Source organism: Phalacrocorax carbo, chromosome Z (genome assembly GCF_963921805.1).
Source record: "Phalacrocorax carbo chromosome Z, bPhaCar2.1, whole genome shotgun sequence".
In the NCBI taxonomy this organism is placed as follows: domain Eukaryota; kingdom Metazoa; phylum Chordata; class Aves; order Suliformes; family Phalacrocoracidae; genus Phalacrocorax; species Phalacrocorax carbo.
In genome coordinates, this window is record NC_087548.1 from 27,031,311 (window position 1) to 27,056,034 (window position 24,724).

Genomic DNA, 24,724 nt, shown 5'->3' on the forward strand with positions numbered 1-24,724 from the left:
ACCTGTTTTTCATTTATGAGTGGGCTTTGTCCATCAGACTAATGGCCCAGACAGTTGGAATAGACACAAGGAAAAGAGAAAAAACAATAACAACAACACAGGACTGCACATTTGAAGGAGGAAGGATTGTAAAACACAGGTCTGTCATACAGAGACAAATTTCTGAGGCCACTTGGAAACTTCTAACATCTCAGGGAATACAGAGCAGCAGGTAGAGTGCTGCTGCAGATGTTAACAATACTTTTAAGGGGGAGGATATAGTTTGATTCTGTAATTGTCATTTTATGATGTGTATCAAATTGCACACACAACACATGCCTTATATAAAATTGCTAGTTAAAATGGGTACCAGAAAAATAAACAATAGGACTATACAAAGAGGAAGATGAAGCACAGCAGCATCAAAATTGAAAATGAACTTAAGACACTGTACTTGTGACCTGCAAGACTCCTAAGAGCTTAAGAATTCTCTAAGCAGTTGCTTCAAGGGTTTTCAGTCATTTAAGGAAAATTCTAAAGGAAACACTCTTGTTTCTGATTGATGAACACAGTTATAATTTTGATTTTATCTGGATGAGGGAAAAATGTTGATGGAGGGATGTTTTATCTAGCTTTAATTGACAGAGCCAGATAGAATTTTTTATAAAATGTTATTACAGCCGTATTACAGCAGTGTGAATTGCGGCCCACTTGAGGTACTTCTCAGTGACTTCCAGTAAAGTAGGTCAGCGGAGCATTTTTGAAAATCCCATCCCCGATTTTCAAACAAAAACTTAGCTCCAATATAGCATGTTTCACCCGAACGCCAGGATTATTTTGTTCGAACATAGCTGCTATTCTCCCCATTTTACATATGGGATAAAGGATAAACAGTTAAAAACAAGTAGCACAGAAGCAACAAGTTGTAATAGATCTCCCAGCTCAGCTCTGTGCTCTATTCATTCTCCTCAGTTTCCTAAGAACTTTTTGATATTTTAACTGTTTATTAACATGCTTTGCTGAATGATTACAGATTTAATTTCCAGTTGTAGTTAAAAATACATATTCTTACTCAGCTCTCAAGGGTACTTGAGGGTTTGTGGATTTTTATATGAAAATTTGAAGAAACCTTGAAGATAGTGTTCTCAAGGTTTCCTACGTCCCAAGACAAGTATTCATTTTACTAGGTTATAAATTGTGTAAAATTCTGTTATTAAAAAAACCACTGCACCCTCAGGTGAAGCATATAATATCTGCAGTGCTGGCTGTAAACTAGATAGGAAAAGATTCTTTTAGGCAACGTTTTAGCTCCATCTTCTAGCTAGTCTAACGTGGTATATCATAGAATCAGTTTCACAAATGTTCGTTTTAGCTCCATCTTCTAGCTAGTCTAACGTGGTATATCATAGAATCAGTTTCACAAATGTTTTCTGTCTAACAGAACAAGTATACTGCACAGTGTCGTAAAGGCCCTAGCATTTCTTTGAGTTGCTGGTATCTGTCAACTGAAATTGATTTAACAACTTTCCCATTAATAATTATAAATTAATCACAGCATACACTTTTCTACAGAGCAATTCCAAAAGGGGAACTGATGTACATTACACTTAAATACACAGAAATGAAAACATTACCTCTCCTCCTCTGTAAACCCTCTAGATCACCAGTCTTCTTAAGCTTCTTCTTGGCACTGACTAGCTGACTGCTGTCAAACAGATATGCTGGTGGGACACCAGAAGAGTGCTGGACTCCCTTCTCCTCACTCTGACGTTTAACAAAGCTGTCATTTTTCTCTAAGGATTTGGTGGTGTCTTCCTTGGAGGGCAAAGGTGGCGGCGGAGGTGGAGGAGGCAAAGGGGGTGGAAGTGGTACTACAGTAACAGTTTCTGGTTGAAGCTCATCACTGGTGAGTGGAGAAGTACTAACATGAGGCAGTTCAGAGGTAACACCACTGGGAGGTAATGAGATATCCTGAAGTTGTTCTAAGCTTATGGATTCCTGCACTTGCAAAGGCTGAACGGCATTTTCCAATTCCACCTCTTCACTTTTCTCTTGGATTTGTATGGTTGCCGGCAAAGACTGAGGCTGATCGACACAGGACACTGAGCTGGCTGCACATTTTCTTCTTGCATGCGCCAGCCGTAGTCTGGTTGATTTAAGTATTACTTGCCCAGGGTACCGCTAAAGTGAGTAAGTTATAGACAATTAGATAAATACATACTATGCACTATTCTAGATACTAAGTACCTGTCATTAGGGTTTGCCTTTCTGACAAGTAGTATTCATCTGCTCTGGATGTAAAAACAAAGCAAATACATCCTTACCTTTATGCAAAAAATGATCAATTTTCTTAACTTTTATTCTTGGTTAAGCCACAATTTACATGTGATTGGTCTAGTCAGGGATATACGTGGGTGAGAATTAGGATTTCACTAAGAACCAGACTGTATATTCAAAACTGGTTTTTTCTGAAAACTAAAAATCAAAATTCCCTCTTGCTTTCCTTTTCTAAAACTGGTCAATGGCTCCCTCTGCAACATAGTCTTCCCTGACCTAGTACACTGGCCTTACATGTGAATCATACTGCTTGAAAGGATATCTCTTGAAAACATCAAACATTTTGAGACTTTTCAAAGCGTTTTTAATTTAGTTCTTTAATCTGTTGCCTCAATATCTGCCTTTTCGTATTAGTTCAATCCATAGCCATTTTTATGCAAAAATTTAAACTGCTTCTGAAAGACAGGTCTAAAACATTTTACACAGTTGTGGTAGGCCTAAAGCAATAGAGATCATAACAATATAAACATGCTCATACATAAAGTCAGTTCATTAACAGTTGCTGGTAAAAATAAGTAAGCCTGCTCTAATTTACAGAAGCTATGCTATTCAAGAGCCTTGCAAACAATAAGGCTTTGTTATTAAAAGATATGAACAGTGTACTGCTGAGCCAGACAGCTTCTCCAGTAAAGAGACTTCTCATACCTATATGAAAAAGTCTTCACCAATTAATAGCCTCTCTTTTCCTGCACTTTCACCCCTTTCCTTATTCCTTCCCCTTTATTCCATCTCCCATCTGTTTTCTAATATTTCCATTATAATAGTAGAGGGCAGGTATTGGCAGGTGTTCTAGCAATCAGTGGTAGTGGGGGTATGTCAGATGGAAATGCTCTTTGTGGGAAATACCATTTAGGTTATACTTTTTTTAGGAATATTTGCTAAGTGTCTTGTCACAAGATGTAGATTTAAGAGAAGCTTAGTACGGCACTGGGAATGTAATGGCCAGAGGAATTTGTTACTACCAATACCATGTTTTGTTGTAAATTTTCTGAAGAACAGTGAACTACACAATGAGAAAGAATGGCTAACAGCATAGTATAGTCCTAGAATGAGTGAAAATTTCTTTTGCAGAATAAAGTGCTGGAAAATAGCAACTCTTCTTCTGTTACCTGTTTAAATGTGCGAAGTCTGTCCAGAGTTTTCTGTCGTTCCTGACTAACCCAGGAGCTCTTTCTTTCTTCCTCATCTTGTAACTGATTTCGCTTCTGAGAAAGTATATGGAAAACATGTAAATATTACATTCAATGCTATGTGTATCATCATTAAAAAACTGAATAACTCTTCTATTAATTGTTAGTATAACAATCTAATTCTCAAATAAACACATTTCTGAACTTCAACACTTGGCCTTCGTCTTCCCCTTAAAAAATATTATGCATTTCATTTTTCATAATCTCAAAGAAAAGCAAAGCTCAGTAAAAAAAATTTTAATCTGGAATTGGAACACTTGAAGACTTGTTACTTTGAAAGATGAGAATTACCTAGAGATGTGACAGAATATTATACTGAAAAAGCCTTTTACATTAAAAATGATAAAAATTAGCCAGGCAGCAAACCCATATTAAATCTTCTCTCATTCCAAGAACAAAATGACAGTCCAAATTACAAGGTTGCCCATTTAAAACAAGTCATATTAGTATTTTCACAGTGCAAGACATCACAGAATTCAGTGCCACCAACTTTTGAATCCAATACTGAGCAAATTAAGTAAACATTTCCATTATAATTTACTACAGTAAATGAAAGTTTTGTATTTACTTCAGTTTTAATTATTTAATATGGCTTGATTTTCTATACTCTTACTTCAATAAAGGATTGAAGCTCATCCTTGCACCTAAAAGAGTTGTATTTTTTTCTTGTTTGAGGAACTTACCTCCATAAAAATACACATTTGGATCCACCTTCTTTAACTAGCCAACCATTTTCACGAAAGTTCAGCAAAACACTACACTTCAGTCAGTTTGATTGAAAGTGAATGCTAGTTATCAGATGGATAAAGTCATTGTATGCAAGATCAGAAGTTATCAGGAAAGTGATAGAATAGGGGAATATAAAGAAAAAGTCCTGAGCAGAAACAGCAGCTTTAATTATTAAAAGACTCACAGGATTAAGCATTACTTTTAAAAGCCTGTCTTCATTATCATAGTTAAACATTCTTATCCCTTATGTGAACTTTTATTGTCATTAAGTCAACACAAAAGTAGTATCTGCCTGCCATTTTCAGAAGTCAGCTAGTGGCCTGGTGTCCTTCATAAAGGGTCAACTCCCATGATTTGGAAGGAGGTAAATAGAGATGCATTAGGGAGAGGAAAAGGAGAACATGCCTGAAAAATAGTAAGGACAGGATACAGGAAAAGGGAAAGAGAATAGAAGCATGTAGTGAAAGAAAATAACAGAGCAATGGAGCAAAGAAGTTAAAACAGAAGCATGAGGAAAAGATTATAGCATGAAGAAAGGATAGTTCTACCACCACACCTGCATATTGCATACGCAGTCAGATCACACTTCTCCTGAAGCAGTCACAAAGTCAAGGTGTTTTTTGTTAGGTTTGGTTTGCATTTTTGTTTGTTTGTTTTTAATTAAGAATAGTGAAATTGCAATTCTTATTTGGTTTCAGGCTTGGACACGCTTGAAGTTATCTTTTCAGAATTCTTCATGAAAACCAGTAGCTGAAAACCTATTTTACAGTAACAGCAGAATTTTTCAGTCACATTATTAGCACAAGACAAAAAAATTTAGCATGAGGTTCTTTATATAATGCAAGCAGGCAACTCCATAAAGTAAATAACGAAAAACCCCTGTAGTGTTTGAGAGATAACAAAGCCTTTCAGCTTTGTCAAGTATTTTTTTTAGAAGTGATAAATGGACTACAATCCACACAGTAAATTCGTTTGCTTTATTGTAAAAACAAACAAAAAATATTTTTCCAGTGTCCTGAAAGAGTATGCCAATATGTAGTGTCTTTCCAAGTAGCCTTTTAATAAAATAAATTATGCAGCTGACTTCCTGGATAAAGGTATCAATGTTAAAAATGTATAAGGATGAAATAGAATCACTTTCACTAATCTAACTGAAGCCTAAATTAGAGAGACTTGGATTTTAATGCATCTTTGTCAATGATCTTTATTAGATATTGATAGTATATCAGCTCCCAAGACCTAGTCCGGAATGTGAATATTCTTTAACATGAAGTCTATTTTGTTCAGCACATGAGTCAGACTATCTAGCTTATTCTCTGTGATGAGACTGTGTAGAGAATTGTGGAGCATACAACTGGAGCTATATCTTTATGCAACACAATTCAAGTGATTTCTTTTGTAGAAACAAGAAAATTAATAAACGAGCTTACTAAGATTCAAGAATAAATGTGTATGGGTTTCCTTACTCATTTCAGCATATCTGACACTGTACTCAGAGATGTCTGGAATCATCTATGTGCACATGATAGCAAACTGCATGTAGACTAACCCTATAAGTAATCACTTAGGCTGTGAACCTAGCATTTAAGAACTGTTTTATTCGCTTGGGTTCAATGTCATCCTAACACAGCTATATACTCGCCCTTACCAGCATAATTTGATACCGAAATCCATGGTGCAACGGTCAGGGATATACACTACATTTTTAAAACACTTATCACTCTGAATACTCTTCTAATGAATATATAATGAGGAATGCAAGCTATTAACTAAAGGCTAAACTCAACAGCAGAAAACAAACTTACTAGCTGAACAGTATGGTGAGTTTTGTATTCCTCCTCACTCTGGTGATGCTGCTGGATCTTTTCATTATGCTTTGCAATACAGATCTCCTGTAAGGACATGAAAAGTTATCTACAAAATATGAACTTCAAATATTATTTCCAGGGTATAATGTCATATTTAGCAAATAGCACTAAAAACTAGAAAAATAAGAATTACAAAGCCTATCTCAGATAAGCTAATTTAACGTGCAATATAACCATAAAATGGCAACAAAACCAAGACAGACATACCCACACCTATTACTTTTTAACTGTCAAAAGAACACACAAAAGTATTAGCTGCTTGAGAAGTCTGCTCCATGATCCCAGTAAAAAACTGTCAACACACACCGCTTTGTCAAATACTTCACAAAACCCTTGTGTAACTCCATGTATTTGTGTACATGGATAATAACTAACTCTGAGATATACTACACACTTCTGTTTACGCAGCTAGGCAGCTTCCCATTTACAAGTGTCAGTTCATCTTTTGCACGTATAATCTGCAAGCACAAACATTAATAAAATTGTTAAAATTTTATGTATGCACAGCAAGTTCACTTATTATCCCGAGTTCACATTGGTAACGTCTGGTTTAAAAACAAGCATTTATTACATTGCCTGCAAATAAGTACAGGTTAAGGAAAAAAAAAAAGTTACACTAGATGACAAGAAACAAGGTGACACTCAAATTTCAGGCAGATAACAAAAAGAACTGAATTAAGTATCAGTTACAAAGGAACAGTCACGTGCAGGCATTTAGCGTCGCAACAAGACCGACAAGTTCACAGGACAACACTGAGGACCAGGACCTCATACAGTACGGGCAATGAAGTCAGGCCCAGTATAAGCACCACACAGAACTACAACGAAGTCGGATGTGTAGTTAGAAACATATCTCTTCGCTGTGTAAGAGGAGACAGTGTTTGGAAGCAATTTGGAGCGTGACTGCAGCTAGAACACCACCAAGGTGATGGGCTTCCCAGACATCAGTCATCTTGACTTACTGGGTGGAGCCAGACAGGAGCTTTGCCATTGAAAGCATTGCTTGGGGCAGCTGATGGAGTTATCAGCCATTAAGCAAGATACTACAGTAATGGCAGAAAGACAAAAACAAGGAGGGGAGGGATAAAAGAAGTCCACAATTTTCAACACTTGGAAATGCAGAAAAAGCTATATTCTCCTACAGCTGGCCTGGGACATACTGTGATCACATGAAAAGGTAGCCGGTGTTCCTCTATACGACAGGAGACCATCAATCTTGCTATGGTATACAAGTAACACTCTAACAAGAGCGTAAGTTTCTGTGAAAATACTGTCCCAGCTTCATCAGAGGTGTGTATATATATATATAGCTAAACACTGCTGGGGTTTATGCTTGTTTGTGGAATTTTTTTCCTTGATGAAAAGAGTTTAATTATTACAGCTAGAAAAGAATCCATTTAATTTGCAGCTGCAAAAGTTCAAACCACTTCATTTCTGCATTTCAAAGACACAGCAATAGCTTCATAATATTATTAGAGAATCTGAAAACCTTTTTGTAATGCCACTACTGATTTACTTTATAGTTTATTCTGTAGTTATGTGTTAAGTTCCATTAAAAGTCTTGTAAAATGATAAGGAATGTATGTTATGAGATATAAGAAAGTAATACAAAATAATAAGAAAACCTGTATTAGGCTTGGTTTGCGTTTTTTGATATGTCTCAAATACTTGGGGCGGCACACTTTCATGAAACATTTTCTCTTTAGCATCAGTATTTAAATATTCCTGAGTAAGAGCAATAATGAGAGATATTTTAAGCCTGTAAAGAGGATAAACCTGACCAAAACGTATTTGATGGTGACTTTGTACTAATAAACAATCTACTTTAATGTAATTAGTTCTCTATGACTTGAAATAATAAAAAAGACTAGGAGCGGGCGAAAACACGTTGCAGTGCAGTATTAGAAATCTGAATCAACTAATTACAGACATAGTCTTAAAATAAATAAAAAAAAAAAGAAGGTTGCAATTTCATAGGGACAAATGCAGGGTTCTACTTGTAGGCAGGATTAAATGACTGCAAACAAAGGATGAAGGGAATAAACCCAGACAGGTGGCAGCATTAAAGAAAATTATCTGATTCCTTCTCAGCCCTGGGAAAGCAGGAGCATTACGCCCCGGTGAAAGCCACACTTGAAGGAAGATGTTGACTAACAGTAAGGAACTGAGAGAGCATCAAGAAGTAATGTTCATTTCCCTTTTAATCGCCTGACTGATTTCACAGTATCAAATTGTACTTCTGTTAGAGACAAAAAAGGAGAGCTGAGGAACAGTTTCAACCCTCACCACTGGATAAACTACCATGTTTAAGACTAGTAACATGTAATATACTTAAAGAGATCTGTATTAGTATTATATTTAACTAGTTCCAGTGAGCCTTTGCTTTCAGATTGAAAAGCATCCCAATTAAAAGGTTAGCTTCTTATTCAGTAAGTTCAATATGTGCAGAAACATTATTTTACTACAAGTGTTCTGTGCAGTTATGTCTTTATGTAATAATAATAATAATAATGATAATAATAATAATAAAAAAATAGAAGCAGCAGCAGAAAGCATAGCACATAACCCTATGCCAGCTGTCACTGCTTCTGCCTAACATCTGTTTTGGCATGGGCTATGCTTTAAACTGTGGGCTTCCAAAGTATTAAAGGTATCTTACTATTAAATGGACAGAACAGCATGTGAGGAGGCTTCCTAGGTCAAAGCACACATTATGAACATACCCCAGGACAGCTTCTCCCAGTTTGCTCATGATGAGGAATACTCTTCCTGGATGTAAAATAATTCAATTTCTTTACAACTGTACTTTTCCAAAGATATTTTTCTAGACATCTTTTACACCATCTTTTTTACCTTGAGTCTTTGCTATAAATCTATCTCCCTAATAAAACGGCTGCTTGTTCCCCATGATAACCTAATACTACTGTGCAGCCAGCAGGGGGTAGACTGGCATAACAATAGCAATATCCTGCATGAAATATCCATAACTAACTTTAAAAAAAATAAGAAAAATGAGACTGCTATTGAAATCTTATTTTTCAATAACTGACTCACTGTCATCCACACAAAGAAACATCAGGAAATGATTGTTCAACAAATGCAAATAGGTTTGTTTATAAAAAATACGAAAATAAAGAGGCTATAGTCATGGTTGTACAGTGAAAGAACATAAACCTCTGTAAAACCATAAATTTAAAAAATGCTGGCTCAGTTATTCAGATTCACAACTGTATGAGGCTTCTAACAAACCTTTAGTAAAAGTTTATCAATAAAGGTTTGGTACAATTATCTGAAAACATCATTTAAAAAATTAAACCACCAACTACAAGAACAGGGAAGGAATTTCTGAAAAACAAAATTAATATAGACTATAGTCACAGAAGTTTATATTATATATTTATATTCTATGCAGAGTAATTGATTCCCTTTCCCTGTGTTACCTCCTCAACAGAAAACATTTTAAAATAGCTGGTTGATGAAACAACCTCCTCGGAGAAATAAAAAGAGATGATAGAGAATCATATCCTATCGTTTTCTTAATCATGATACCTGCTGCTCAAAAGGAAGCGTTCTCCTAAGGGAATCTTCAGTTGCCAAAAACCTAATAATGAGCAAGGACTGTAATTTCTAAATATATCACAAGACTGTGATATACATCACTTAATGCACAGCTTGCTTTTTTTTTTTCAACTACAGAACTTACATGCTTTAAAAAAAAAAAGAAAAAACCCCACCAAAACCACCTCACCAACCCAATCCAAACAGAACACTTGTTTACAGTTCTAAGATACTTTAGTGAAACAAGCATGGTCAGGAACACAATCTGAAAAGCATTAAAGCAGACTCAGTTCAAGAGTAAATGTTTCTTAACTGAAAGAGTCAGACAGACTTTGAGAAAGAGACTTACCACATACTATGTACTTTCCAAATGCACCCTCAAAACCTCACTCTTTTCTCCACTTAGCTTTCAGTCATCACTGTGCTCATTCTCACGATCTACAGTCAGCTTTTGTACCCCATCTGTATTTTTGTTCTGCATGCTTAAACTGTTAACTCTTCAGAGCAAGAATCCTTTTTTCCTCACAGTTTTGTAAAGTACAACTACACACATCACACGCTATAGTTTTCATTAACAGTGTTTTGCGATATCACTAGAATGGTCACTCAAGAAACAAAGCTTGTTTATGTTTCAATCAAAGCCACAGGAGTCTTAACTTTCAAGTCATTACTATTAAGCTTAGCAGGGACCTGCGTTATTCAACAGTAGTTTGGGCAGCTACAGTAGATGCCTCTAACATAAATATCCATCAAAATGACTATCTTCTTTTCTGCCTAGCAGGTGCTACAAAATGGCTAACAACTGATTCTGCCTATTCTTTTTGCTTGAATAAAAATCTTTGATTTCTCCCTGCAAGTTTAAATACATGTTATTCTAATCTGTGACTTTTTTAGAAACTGAAAGCTAAGTATCTCACTGCAGCACTCAACTGCAGATAACTTGACACTGGGCAATGAAATCAGCAGAGTGCTGGAACCAGTTCTGAGAGCACTGTGATGTCAATGCTGTCATGTCCAGCGGTGATGTTCCACATGGAGACATCACCTCAGGCCCTGAAAGCAGTATAGACACATTCCTCCAGAACAGTGCTGAGCAGACACGACTATATTACTCCTGCGTGCAGACCCAGACAAGCAATACTACTGTAACAGCTCTGCATTACGTCTCAGTGCACAAGCAGGCATGCTGCAGCAACTGTTAGAGCCTACAACTAATTCATTCAGCTTAAACAAGGTATTTTGTCATAGCATAACCTTGAAACAATGAGCGAACTGAAGGTGATTAGTTCATTATACAGATAAGATAGCATGCTAAAAAATACCTACTCCTGCTTCAGGGTTGTTTCTCAATTTCTTAACTCCCATTAAGTTAAGGAACAGCACCAGGCTATTGCTTTTAAACAGGTTTGCATACTTTGCAAGATGCCAGCAGTGTCTTTTCACATTCAGGAGAAAAGAGAATAACAACTGTACTGTAGCCTACATTAATTAGCATTATGTGACAGGTAGTATCTATTCCTTGAAGTACTAAAAAGCACAGCTTCTTGGTACTTTCTCTTTTTACATTTGCATAAAGCAAATAAAATTACTTTGAGCAAGCTACCTCCCATAACCGGCTAACAAGAGACATTTCTTTTATAATCTATTTGCAGTCTTCTCCATATTGTATTGATCAGAAACCGGACGGTGACTGAAGAAATATAAAAATCAAAAATATAATATGTATTTGTTTGCTCTGTTACGTTTCAGATTCAGGTACAGAACTAGATATATTAGTTATGAAGGGGAGGCAAGACCTGAAGGCTTTACTGTCAATCTACTAGAACTGTTATAAAAAGGGGTCATCTCCGACATCAAGGGACATGACTGCGAACATATAACCACACCAAACCCTGATCCCAATCTAGAACGGGGTCTCAGCTGGGGCTTCCGCATAGCCTTATAGTATATAGTATGGTGTGAAACCTCTTTTATAACAAGTATTACAATGCTCTCTGAAAACTTTGATCTATTCTACTAATTAAGCTATCTCGCTCATTAATAATGCATATCCATGTAACCACAAACTCCTAGGGAACAACAAACAAGATATCCTGGGAAAACGGAATTAACATATATAGAGTTGATAAACGATTTCAAAACATTAGCTACATTATTTTCTGCAAAAAATCCCAATCATGTCACATAGGAAACAGGGGCCCTAAGTAGCACACCTAGTTTTACAAATTAAGAACACATACCGGATTTCGTATATAACTGCTGAATACAGAGTATCCGTGACACATAAGTTTAAAAGGATGAGGAAAGAGAATAAAAATCAAACTCATTGGTGCGTGAACACCCTTCAAAATTCTCTTCTGCAAACATATATAAAACTACTCTCTGTGAAAACATGCATTCTAGCATGTATTTTTCACATGAAGTATTCTGATTAGTTAATAGAAACAAGTTTATTTGCTGGCTTCAAAGTAGTTAAAGATTCCTTTACAGCTAAAAGGTAAACTGAATCTTAAATATATCAATTTAATAATACATGCTATTTTAATTGGTACTTTGTAAAACAACTTTTATTAAGTAGTAAATATAATCCACAAAAATTCCGGGAGACTTGGAAGTTGTATCTGAAATGAAACCTTTTGAAGTTTTATGAAATTTGCTAATTATGCTAGACATTTGCAACTTAATAATACCTTCTTGTTTCTGAGGTAGGCTTTCTTGGCTGAAATACGTCCACGCCTTGCTTCCAGCTGGCGAATTTTCTGTTGTAACTTTTGCAGCTCCTCTTTTTGCAAGTGTATAGAAGTTGCCATATCCTCTTTTTCAAGCATAGCTTCCATACTTTCGTAAGTGTCATAATATACCACTTCATCTCTCTTCTCTGTTTTAAAATGTCAGCAACGAAAAAGTCAAATCAATAGTATATATTTGATTAACACTTTTTTTGTTCAACAACAACCCCCCCCCACTGAGTTGCAAGGTTTAATGTAGAAGAATCCTACAGTCCTTTCAGGGGACTATCAAAAATTAAAAGATCAGTGGAAAAGCACTAAACAGCAAAGCACTGTAGGGCTTTAAAGTTTATATGAAGAACAGAAATCAATACCAATGAAGGGTTACCTGGTATTCAGGTAAGCTCAGAGCATTAAAAACTGAACGCAACTGTAAATGTACACTTCTGTCTGTAGCTTCACTTGATCACAATGTCTATGCATGTCTTTGGAACTCATCTAGTAAGAGGGACCCACAATGTGCAGCAATAGACTCTCTTCTTCACTATGAAGTTCAGGTATACAGACTCTTTCTGACTCTTTGGCATGACGTTCTTCTGCCACAACATGCTATTAATTTCATGAAAGGGGAAATCAGACAACAAAACACCAAAAATCATCTCTTAGGAGGTTTTTGACCTCCCAGTCACTGCTTCTGCTCAGAGGCAGCAGAGGGAGGGTAACTTCAAGGCAATCCTTCAAAGCATAACAGGCCTGAAAAGGAGGTCGTTACTAATAGTTTTATCAACTCTCATGATTTTTAGACTCCTGAGTGAAGCATTCAGTATGACATTGAGCTCATCTCTGAATACTGCCTTCTCATCTCTTGCCAAGAGTGATGATTATAGATCACTGCAGAATGCTGGGATGAAGAAGCAGCAAAGGCCTCTTGTTCCTTATTTCACTGGCATACCAATGAGGATATTTTTGTAATACACCAAGAGGGATATCCATTACTGCTGGCTGAAACAGGAAGATACAGCTGGCATGACTGTCCAGTATCTACTCTGCAGCACCACCAAACCTCATTTCATCTTCATCAACTACTTTCAGCAAGACCATAAATTCTCCTACTTCCACTACTAGATTATCTGGGGAGTGGGGCGGGGTTTTCTTCAGTACACTATCCATTTCAAAAAGCTGTTGTGCTTTGGTTGCAACCCAAATTCTGATTGTCATGCTAATTCCAGCTCAACAGAAGACATGGCAGGACCAGAAAAGAAAGCACAGCACTGTATTAACCTTAAAATAAAACCTAATAAAACCAGACCTACTAGATTCTTTACTATAGTGCTCATTAAAAACAACAACCACCAAACAACAACCACCAAAAAGAAAACCAGTCACAAAACCACTAAGTTTCATCCATACATAAAACTGCCAAGTCACTAGAACGCATTCTAAGACATTACACACTCTGGCTAACAATTCTATTTTGCCATGCACTTCTAAAACAGAAGTTGCATGCAAATTTTATTTTAGAACACTTTCATGCAGAGTTGAAGACAGGAATTTATAGGTGAAACCCCAATAGCTCAGCTGCAAACCACTGTAAACTACCAGTTCTAAAACATAATGTTAAATTTCACTGCTAAAAAAAAAAGCAACCTTGGCAACTCTACTGCAACCTCCATCAAGCATTCCAAGAGTTTTCTACATACAGCTGAGCCCTGAAATGCCTATAAATTTGGTAAGTGCTTAAGCTTCTAACAACTTAACCATCTACAATAAAACAATTAGAAATATTCCTTTTTAGATATGATCCATACCATTTGCACTTGTTCAAACCACCCTCCAACCTACTATCTCATTCTCTGTTGACAGCAATGCATCCAAAACAAAACCATCTTACAAGGATGTATGAACAGTTTTTATTGAATAGTTTATATGGAAAGGATAAGACCCTTTAACATTCTAACCTAATAAATTCACGTTTTGTGAATTTCAGTGCAGGCATTTGGTTAATGACAGTGAAAAACTACTGCTCTTGTTTGTAATATGACAATCCATTATTATTTGATACTTTACAGATCCACTGCGCTGTATTTGCAAATTAAAATGTTTTTCTTCTAGCTTACAACCAACTGGCAGTCAAATCAAATCATGCTCTCTAAAAATTCTGTTGGAACTTCATCAGCAGTTCTGCTGATGTTCCTCAAATCAAAACATAATCCAAAACTCTCTGAAATGCCTCTGCAAAGCCAATACAGTCAAAAAGTAAAATAGCAACAGCCTCTACCAGTCACAAAGGCACAGGTATTTCAAATCATACAGATGTGCACAAGTAAAAGGCAATTACTTTACTGACTGTAAGTACACTTCCAAAAAAAGTATAAAATAAGATGCAACAGACCATTCTTTTTGACTGCATATGAAACAACACATATTAAAACACCACTATATGTTTTCGATGCTTCCATTCAGATTAGGTGCTGAACAGTCTTCAAGAGATGTAGCCACTTATGTATCACATTCTTCACATTAATTCTTCTATCCCCCCCACCTAAGTGAAGTCTGAAGAGGTAATTTCATCCTTTGAACAAAATTCCCACACATTTAACATCTGTATTTTTCATTTTCTGTCATACGTCAGTTTTCACAACTGAGAGTTGTTAAAAAAACAATAATTCCTTCTAACATAGACAGTTGTCTTTAATAGAAAAGAAAAAGTAACTAATTTGGATTTTGTATTAAGGAATACTTTACAAATTTAAAACAGCAAAGGAAGCCAGAACAGTGAACTATTTTGTTGCCCTGGGGGAAGGAGAGGGCTGGTTGTTTAGCTGCCTGGGGATTTTGTTTTATTTTGGGTCAGGTTGTGGAGTTGGGATTTTTTTGAGACTTCTGGAGAAAACGTTAATGACAAGTCATAATGACCTACAATGTTTTTACAGCAGGCTTAATCTCTGAGGGCCATTAGGTTTTACTATCACTAGGTCAAACAGAAAGGATTCTGATCCATGCTCCTTCTCAGCCTCCTGTTCAAGGAATTTCCTTCAGTCTGTAGGTAAGCAAACCATACTGTGTCTTCAGTACCAAAATTAAATGTCTGATTTCCCAAGTACAAAAACTATCTACCTCTAGAGCACTAACTAGCTGTCCATAGAGGCACACGGTCAAAGCTGCCACATTTCTTTAAGTCATTTGCAGAGTTTTCAATCCTCAGCTTCCATACATGCAGTTACAGTTGTTGCCATCACAAGCCTAAAAGGAGGAGAATCACGTAACAGTGGAAATAATGTGATACCTGTGTTTTCTCTTTTTCTAGAAGCAACTTAAAATACAATCCAGCCTCAAATTTCTCAAGTGACTTTTCTATCCATAACAAAATTTGCTATCCAAGCCCTGTGCGCTGAACAACATAACAGAGCTTGCATGAATGAAAACATTAACTATGGAAAGATCCAAAGGACAGAACTGGATTAAAAAAAAAACAACACAAACCACTGCATCGTTTACCTGTGCCATTTCCATAGTTTGTAAGTACACAAGGTATAGTAGGTTCTGGAAACATAAGGTTTGTATCACTGCCCTAATCTGTGAGATGGCAATACAACAAGCTTCAAAGTTTAGCTGAAGGACTCTTTCATTTGCCAGAACACCTTTTGAAAAGCAATGACTTCAAAGAAATTAATAATACCAATGCAAAATTTTAATGAGACAAGTCCAGTAATTAAGACACTTCCTCCTCCCCGAATTTAGTTTTCCAAAACTTATGTAGTATCTTACATGCTTATTTCCAAACACCAACAATGAGAACCAGACCAAAACTTCTGTATGTGTATGTATATGCCTTATGAACAGATGTAAATTTTAATTTAATAATACTGATGTTAGAAGTTCCAGCTCTTAACAAGGTAAATAATCTGTTCTCATTTCATTCCCACAGGATTTACTAGACTCTTAGGAAGAGAATTATCTTTTACTGATTACGTCTTAATTAAAATGCATAAAGCACCTGACATCAGTCTTCTGATGCTTTCAAGTTGTGCTGTTAGCAGCAGCTCTTCACATTTCAAGATCTCAAACTGTACTTCATATAATTGAAGCTGTAGATCATAATAATCAGCTTCTAACTGGTCCAAATGAGCTATGGCTTCTGTACCACCTTTCAGGCTCTGCATCTAAATGGAAAGAGGAAAAAAAAAATAAAACACACACAACTCCAGGATAATGAGAACAAAACCACAGACTTTACAATTACATCTACATACGGTCTGGTACACTAAATGTAACATGTTAAAACTGAACACATCAGGAGGCGAAGATAGGTTTGATCAGCCACACACTTCAAGACGTCTTTAATATCTGGCATTTTTTCTATATGGCAATAAAAAAAGCCATGGCATTGGACTACTGTTTGTCACTGTCAAAGTGGAAAGTCTTAGAGTGCGGTGTGAAGCATCCATACCACTCTTTTACTCTACTACTTGATTCTCTGAAGATATATAATGAAATCAGTATTTTCTTTACTTCAGTCCAAAAAGTCTAAAAGTTGTTTTGCTGACGGTATCCAGAAAACTATAGTTAAAATTGTCATTAAAGCTGAACTGAGGAAAAAACCATAAAAAGGTGGTAGAAACAGGGAAAATTACATACACTGATCCTCTTGTAATGAAAACTTCACTGAGGATTCGTTGTTTCTGGAGTCTTTCACAGGAGAAAAAAATATCTAGATTGAAATATTTGTATCTATTTTAGCTCTTATTTGTGTCATATGTTGGACACAGAAATGTGACAAAAGACAGAACCAAAGTGAACTCAAACCATCCTCTTTCATTCAGCCAAACAAGATTTACCTGCTCAATACAGTTAGCCATTCAGACCGTATTTAAGAAATTGCAACAGGCAAGGGAATCTTACGTTCTGTCTTACTCTGGAGGGAATTTAAAGCCATGCAGCAATACAACCTACATGCAGTAGAGTTAGGGCCACATCCAAGTTCTCTACCTGCTCAAAAAAACGTATCTCTGACAGTTTCTACCAGATAATGGACAAAAGTAATTGTGAATTTTACTCAAAATCTGTGATCTATCTACCTTACCATTCTGACAAAACATGGTCCAGTTTCTGTATTACAGACACTCCATCTTTAAAAAGGGATATCTACCAAGCAAAAATACAGGACCTAGCACACTACACATTTTGAAAAACATTTACTAGTATGTTTTTACATTATAATGGCTTCTTCAAGGTGTAAAAACTGTATCTGTAATTAATAGCCAGAAATGGGCTTCCTCAGTTTTATCACACATGTTTAAATATAACTGTACTAAAACAGAAAGATATCTGGACTGAATTAAATCAAAAATCCATCTTACTCAATACCCTCTTTCAGGCAAAAGTTAACCACAAATATCCAGGAAGATGAAGCAGTACAAAGTGCAGCAATACCTCCCTGAAATGTCTCACCATCCTCTAGCACAGCTTGCAGCACAGCTTAAGCCACAGTGCTGCCTTTTATACAAAACAGACTTACTGGATTTTACTTCATAAATTTGTCCTATATCTTTTTTTAGAGCATGTATGCTTTTAGCACCTGCATCATTATCCATTGATAGGGATTTCACAGCTCAATTAAACAGTAAGGAAACAGTTCTGTATATTACGCCTCCTTCCGTATCAGATAGACAGCACACCCGTGAATGAATTCTTGCAATGTCTATTTTAAACATTTCTTCTACTGTATTGTATATTTACTGAATGCACTTTTTGGTATCAACTACTAGCCTGAAAGGCTCAGTAAGTCCTGAACTGAATATCATACATCTTACAATCAGTAATGTGTAATTTATATGTTTCAGTCCAGTGTGACACCAGAACATCTTGTTACACCATTCTACCACTCTGCTTCCATATTAAATTACTAACTGTGACCAGAACAGTAAATGACACAATGATGGCATATTTGGAGTGAATTAGAGGCTAGTTTTCAAGACAAAAGGACTGATTTTCTTGAACCTTCCCATTTTTTCCATTTAAGCAGGATAATGTTCTTTGGCCAGGCAGGGCATCCTGGGTTTTAGCATTTTCAGAGGATTTTCTCATAGTAAAAAAATATGTCATAACAACAAAATGTGGTGGTGTTTTTGTTTGTTTGTTTGGGTTTGTGGTTGGGGGTTTTTTTTGGGGGGGGGGTGGAAGGGTGGGGGGGTGGGGGTGGGTGGGTGCGTGTTGGTTTTGGGTTTTTTCTTCCACATTAAAGCAATCTCATTCAAACTTCCACCACAACTAAGAACAACTACTTTGACAGTAAACTGTGAAATTCACTCAAACTTATACATTTTTTTCTTTTAAAAAAATATGTTCCCAAGTTTAAGTCTACAGACTTTGTATAAAGACTGCAGACAGACAGAAATGGGCCATCTTCGAAAGTGCCAGCTAATCAAGTTATGGCAACTCAGTGTTTTATTCAGCTGCAGTGGTGTCTGCCTGATAAAGGATCCATCTGACAATCAAATCTTAGCCCTACAATAACACATTATAGATGCCAGCTACCTGGTCTGTTTTAGGGGTATAACACCACTATACTCAGTTTCCAGGTGCAACAGCAATGAGAAGTTAATATCGTCATGTGGTGCTCAGGCAGATATCCTAGCTATATAATAGCCCCTCATGAAAAAGAAAAAGGGGACCTTTAACTTACGTTAAAACTTTATGTGAGATACTATATATGAGTGATAATTCAGAACAATATCATCACTTTTGGGAAAGTTTCAGCATTTTTTCTTAAAACATTAAGAGTAGTTCAATTCTCAATGGAACAAATTGCTGTCCAACCTGTACTAGTAACCTGCTGCATCCTTGGTAGGTGTCAGGCTGATCAGCACAGTGAAGGAAACACAGAATACTTTAATATGACAATGTTAGAGGAAATAAACATTTTGCAGTTGGACGAAGAACTAGAACCAAGGAGATCCAAGTCCAATTTCCTGCTATGCGACAACTCCCTGCATTAACTCAAGCAAATAGTTTAATCTCTCAGGCCCTAAATCAAGTAACAACATATATGGTCTTTGTTGTCTCATTCATACTAAGTAAAGAACTTGAGCACGAACTTAGGTTTCCCAGTAGTTCTAGGGCAGAAATACATGATCTATACACACACACATTGGTAGTAAGATATAATGGGTTAAAACAGAAAGCCTCTGACAAGAGCTATGAACACATATAGTAAATGGATAGATGACAAAATTAATAGAAAAATAGCCAAACATGGAATACAGAAGTAAGGGGCCATCCAATATATCTTTCCACCACCATGGAATGCTTTCAGACATAAAATTAACTGCTTTCATAAAATGAGTTCTTAAAATAATTTCCATGTTGTTATTGTTGTTCTTATTCTGCTTTTGTAAAAGCACAAACAAAACAAAAAGCTTCCACAAAACTCTGTGTTTGTTACTCCCACTGGAAGTCTGTTCCAGATGCTCCCTCCCTAACTGCCAGAAAATTTCTTCCGTATTTCCAATATATTCACAATTAGACAATACCATTTGTTCTTACACCAGTAATGAACAGCAACACGCATTGTTTCTGACTAATATTTACTCCCATTAATATTTTTTTGTAGAATCATAGAATAGTTTGGGTTGGAAGGGTCCTTTAAAAGCCATCTAGTCCAACCACCTTGCAATGAGCAGGAACATCTTCAACTACATCAGGTCGCTCAGAGCCTATCCAACCTGACCTTGAATGTTTCTAGGGATGGGGCATCGACCACCCCTCCTGGTCACCTGGTTCCAGTGTTTCACCACCCTCATAAAAAATTTCTTCCTTATAGCTAGTCTGAATCTACTCTCTTTTAGTTTAAAACCATTACTCCTTTTCCTACTGCAACAGGGTCTACAGTTGGGCTACGAGGCCCAACTCCCTTATTTTTGTGAAGAGCAATTTTGTATCATCTCAGTCTTCATTTTATTTGTCAAAACAACTTCAACTCATCTTGTAAAACAGACTCACTGTTTCTGGCATCGTTGTGGTAGCCCTCCCTGCAACAGCCCCTGTTAGAACAAATCTTTCTTGGATGATCATAAACATGTGGAAGGTGTAGAAGAAACCTCACAAGTCCATGTGCAGTGACACTAACACTTCTCCCTTTGCTGGAAATACCCAATTTGACAGACTGGAGAGCATCGGCTGCTGTACCACCGTGTTACATTGGTGGCTCAATTGCGTTGCAACCAGGTTATAAAACACTGTAGTGATTCTCACTGCTGTCACTTAGGAAGCAATGAACCTGCAGTTCACAGTAAAAATTTATATTATTTTTCCCTAGCAATACATATCAATACACTATTATTAAATTTTCTATTATCCAGCCTTTTAAGTAATCTGTTACTGTTCACTGAGAATACGAAGTCATGTTTCAATGCACTCCATGTGAATCCTGACTGTTCTCCAGTTCAAGTATTCATTTTAACTCATCACTGTTGCTGTCTGAGACATCTCAGAAGGCAGTAAAATTCAGAAAAAATCTCAGGTCTATAAGTGTGAATATGGAAGCTCATCCTCAAAACCAACAGAAAATCATTTTAGAGAATTTCTAAATTATTTTAACAGAAACACAGAGCACTCTCACTGCTGGTAAAAGGCAGACTCTCACTCATACCTAGCAACTTGTGAAACAGAAGTATTCCTTCAACCAATTAAGTATTAGGAGTCAACTTTAGTCAGGCCATGATACTACAGGATACAATATTATTAAAAAAAAATAAGGTTAAGATGATCACTCACAATTAGTATCTTGGTCAATCAGAAAAATCGCAGACACTAAAAGAAACATCATCTCCCCATTAAAAAGGTTTATCACTGTTTTTATAAACTTGTTTCTTTACGAAGACTAAATGTTCAAAAATCCACAGACAATCTGCTAACCACCACCAGTGTCCTCAGTGAGATCAGGTCTTTGCTCTGAATTACCATTCTTTCTGTCTCAATCTTCAACTTAAACCCTGCTAAATTAGTTTCTCAAGCATTTTCACCTTTTAAAATGAATATCCTGGTTTTATTTTTTATGCCTAGAGAACAGTAGCTAAATAGTTTGCCGAAGAAGGTATTTGAGTAGTGATTTTCTAAAACTGCAGTGAGTTTAAGTGACCATAAATGCCTTAGCTTTTTCTTTCTCTCAGCAAATGGGAACTAAATGTCAGTGATGCACAAAATCCTTCAAACAAAAATGGTCTCTTCAATTGCTGGCATTGCCCTTTTTAATACTCTTTAAAGTAGATTACCCTGTCATTTTTGGCGAAAAGAAAGTATAAAAAATTTATGTTCTAATAACATTATTTCAAAAGAACTTATGTGGGCTTTTGTAACTATTAAGTCCAAAGTAGGTTATCATTGTTAATGAGTAATTTTCTAATAAAGTCTCACTGAATTATTAAAAGACTAACTATGACTCCAAGTTTTGCCTATAGAAAGCACCCCATTACTTCACCTGGGGTGCTTAAAGATTTCTGCTTTCAATTTTCTTTAAACACAATAACCACTTAAATCAGTTTTTTACTTCTAAGTCTTTTTGAACCTTTGATTGAACTGAAGAATATTACAATTTAATGTCATTTTTACGATCGATTTTAGTTTGCCAATTTGAACACTGAAAGTGAAGAAAACAAAAGCATTCCTAGCCTGTTATTTAAAAAAATAGTTAAAATATGTTTAAATAAATCTTCAAAGATCTCCTGACTTTAGCTTGTTACTTAGCCTTTCCAAAAAGCTGTCACGGAAAAAAAAAAAAGTTTTAAAAAAGATACAGTGAAAGTGACCAAGGTGAAACATACTTTTCTGAAAAATATTATGTTGCATCTGTACCAAAATCACTGCCCATTTCCTACAGAAAAACGGATAATTTTCCAGAAATAGTTATTCATCCCTTCTTGAATAAAATCCTTAATAAAATCTGTATTTTTGCTGATGTGTCCAACTCAGGCAAAAGTAAAATGATAGTCATGAAATGCAAGATATGCTTAAACACTCACAGTCATTGGAAGCAAATATGTCTTTGATCCAGGCTCAGTGTACAGGAAAGGAAAGTACTCTTAAAATTATGAAACTATGAAAAACATTCTTTAAAAACCCAAGCAGTACTGTGTTGGAATATGATTTTTGTTTAGGAAAATATCACAGAACATGTATTATGTAAATTAAAAATGGTTTTTGAAGTGTATCTTTAGAACTGAACCATATGCTTCTAAAAGTAAAAAAGAGAAAACTAGTTACTGAATCCTATATAAGCAGGATCGGGCTTGTTGGAATTTAAGTCTCCAGTCACTTGCTTCCATTTCTCCAAGCTATTTTGCATACTTAGAGAATGACAAAGGATTCTCACTCTGATTTTATGTTTCTGTTTACTGTCATGAGGACAGGACTTGGCAACCAGGCCGTGCAAGCAGACTCTGGCCTACCTCAAAAATAAAGTTTTCATCATTCCCCTCACACAAAGTTTAGAACAAGAGATAGAACTTAAGAGGTACAAATCAGGAAGCTAAAAAAATCACAATATGTGATTTGCATAGAGTTATTGTTTCATTTTCAATACAGATAATCATAGGGCTAACATTTTAATCTGTCAAACAAAAAAATTATAAACTAACCTAATCACATAACCAGGTGATTTTCATATGGGGATAACTTGGAAAATGTGGTAGCTTTCTAGATATTTACAGTGTCAACACATTTTAGGAAACATAAAAGCACTTGATTTATACTAAATGAAAACTACAGAAACAAGGACATTTTTACTGTCCCTCTTAAAAATCAGTCAGAAGGGTTGGTTTAGATTTGGAGAAGAGGTAATTAAATGCAAGAGAAACGAGTAAATTATTTCCCATATGTCTTCTTTTCCTACTCAGTGAGAGCAAATGTATATATCTAAGCACAGCAGCAAGGTCTTAACATGTTAAACTAAAAGGAGAAAATGCATCATGTTTTCAGTTTTTGTGTTTGTTGCGGGATTTTTGGTGGTGTTTTTAGTTGCATTTGTTGTTTTGTTGGTTTTTTTTCTGTCAGCTCTTCCAAATACACTAGCTAACATAATCACCCAATATTTTCTTTATGACAAGACTGCAGCCCTTTTTCTCCAATACTGGATTCCCAGTCATGCCTGTCACATCCAACTTTGCGTACTTAGGGCTATTACATTCTCAAAGCATAAAAAGGTGTTTGAGAAAAGAATTTGGTCTTCATATCTCCCCATCACCACGTTTTGACCCAGAGCTCTCCATACCTTGTAATACAGTATCCCAAATTGATGACTGATTTTTAAGGTTATTTTGACCTTTAACTTAAAGTGTACAGAGATAATTAACTCTAGAGGAACCTCAAGAAAGGGAGGAAGAACATAAATTCAAAACAATTGACATACATCCTTGAGGATCAACATTGTTTACATTCCAGCTCAGCAAAATCAGCAAAATGTCCTAAACTGATGCCCTGAGGTTGTACCATCTCATAATATGGAAACCACACCTCCTAACTAGAAAAAGCCCCCTATCCAAATAAGCCCTTTACTCTCTGAGCGTGCATAGTGAATTTAAAATCATCTGTACCTTTAAGATGAAGCGAGAAATAAACTAACCAACAACTAGCTGGGGGGTGTGAGTACTAGATGTTACTAACACATTTAATTGTATAAATACCTACTGTGATTTTGACCAGGCATGCTAGTTTCATGGAGTTACCACCTAGCACCCATCTTTGCGCAAACATGGAATAAACAAATCTCAGCTCTATGTGTAAGATTGGCTTATTGCACAGCAGGTGAAAAGAACCCCAAATTTTTGGGACAACAAAGGCACCATGCCCACCCATGCCCATCAGATATTCCTTATTTTTCTGTACCCAAAAGACCCAATCTCTCAGTTCAGGGCCCTTCACCCCCAAGTGTATTGCAACAAACTTTATTGTACAGCCTCTAATGCTTTGGCACATCAAAACAATCACTCATTTAAAAGAGTGACATCTCATTCAACAAAAATTCATGGAAGGTCTCCACTGGGAGAAAAATAAGATGAGCTACAGAAAAGATGATGGACGGCTGACCTAAATATGTGAACATACTAAATATAATATTTCCAATTAGTACTGCTGGATTCTCTCATCAGCTCTTAGCTAAGGATGCCACAGCCTGATAAACTCAGGTTTCCAGACAACTCTTAGCTTTCTAAATATAAAGAGTGTTGAAATGGAGCAAACTTTTTATTTTCATGCTCTGAGTCTGGCATGTACTCTCTCTCCTTGCAGATCAAGCTGTCTTCTACAGAAGCGCCTAAAATAGGCACATAGTCTGTCAGGC

The 24,724-nt window shown here is 36.2% G+C and overlaps 1 protein-coding gene across 2 annotated transcripts in view; it reads right to left on the reverse strand.

Moving 5' to 3' along the window:
• Window positions 1-24,724, reverse strand: part of JMY (junction mediating and regulatory protein, p53 cofactor) — a 71,442-nt gene that overhangs the window by 10,115 nt on the left and 36,603 nt on the right. For both annotated transcript variants that reach the window (XM_064439628.1, XM_064439627.1), the window contains exons 5-9: window positions 16,388-16,553; window positions 12,352-12,539; window positions 6,041-6,127; window positions 3,426-3,521; window positions 1,614-2,160 (exon numbers count right to left, since the gene is read on the reverse strand). In XM_064439628.1, coding sequence (XP_064295698.1) covers window positions 1,614-2,160; window positions 3,426-3,521; window positions 6,041-6,127; window positions 12,352-12,539; window positions 16,388-16,553 — 1,084 coding nt within the window. The remainder of the gene's footprint in view (window positions 1-1,613; window positions 2,161-3,425; window positions 3,522-6,040; window positions 6,128-12,351; window positions 12,540-16,387; window positions 16,554-24,724) is intronic.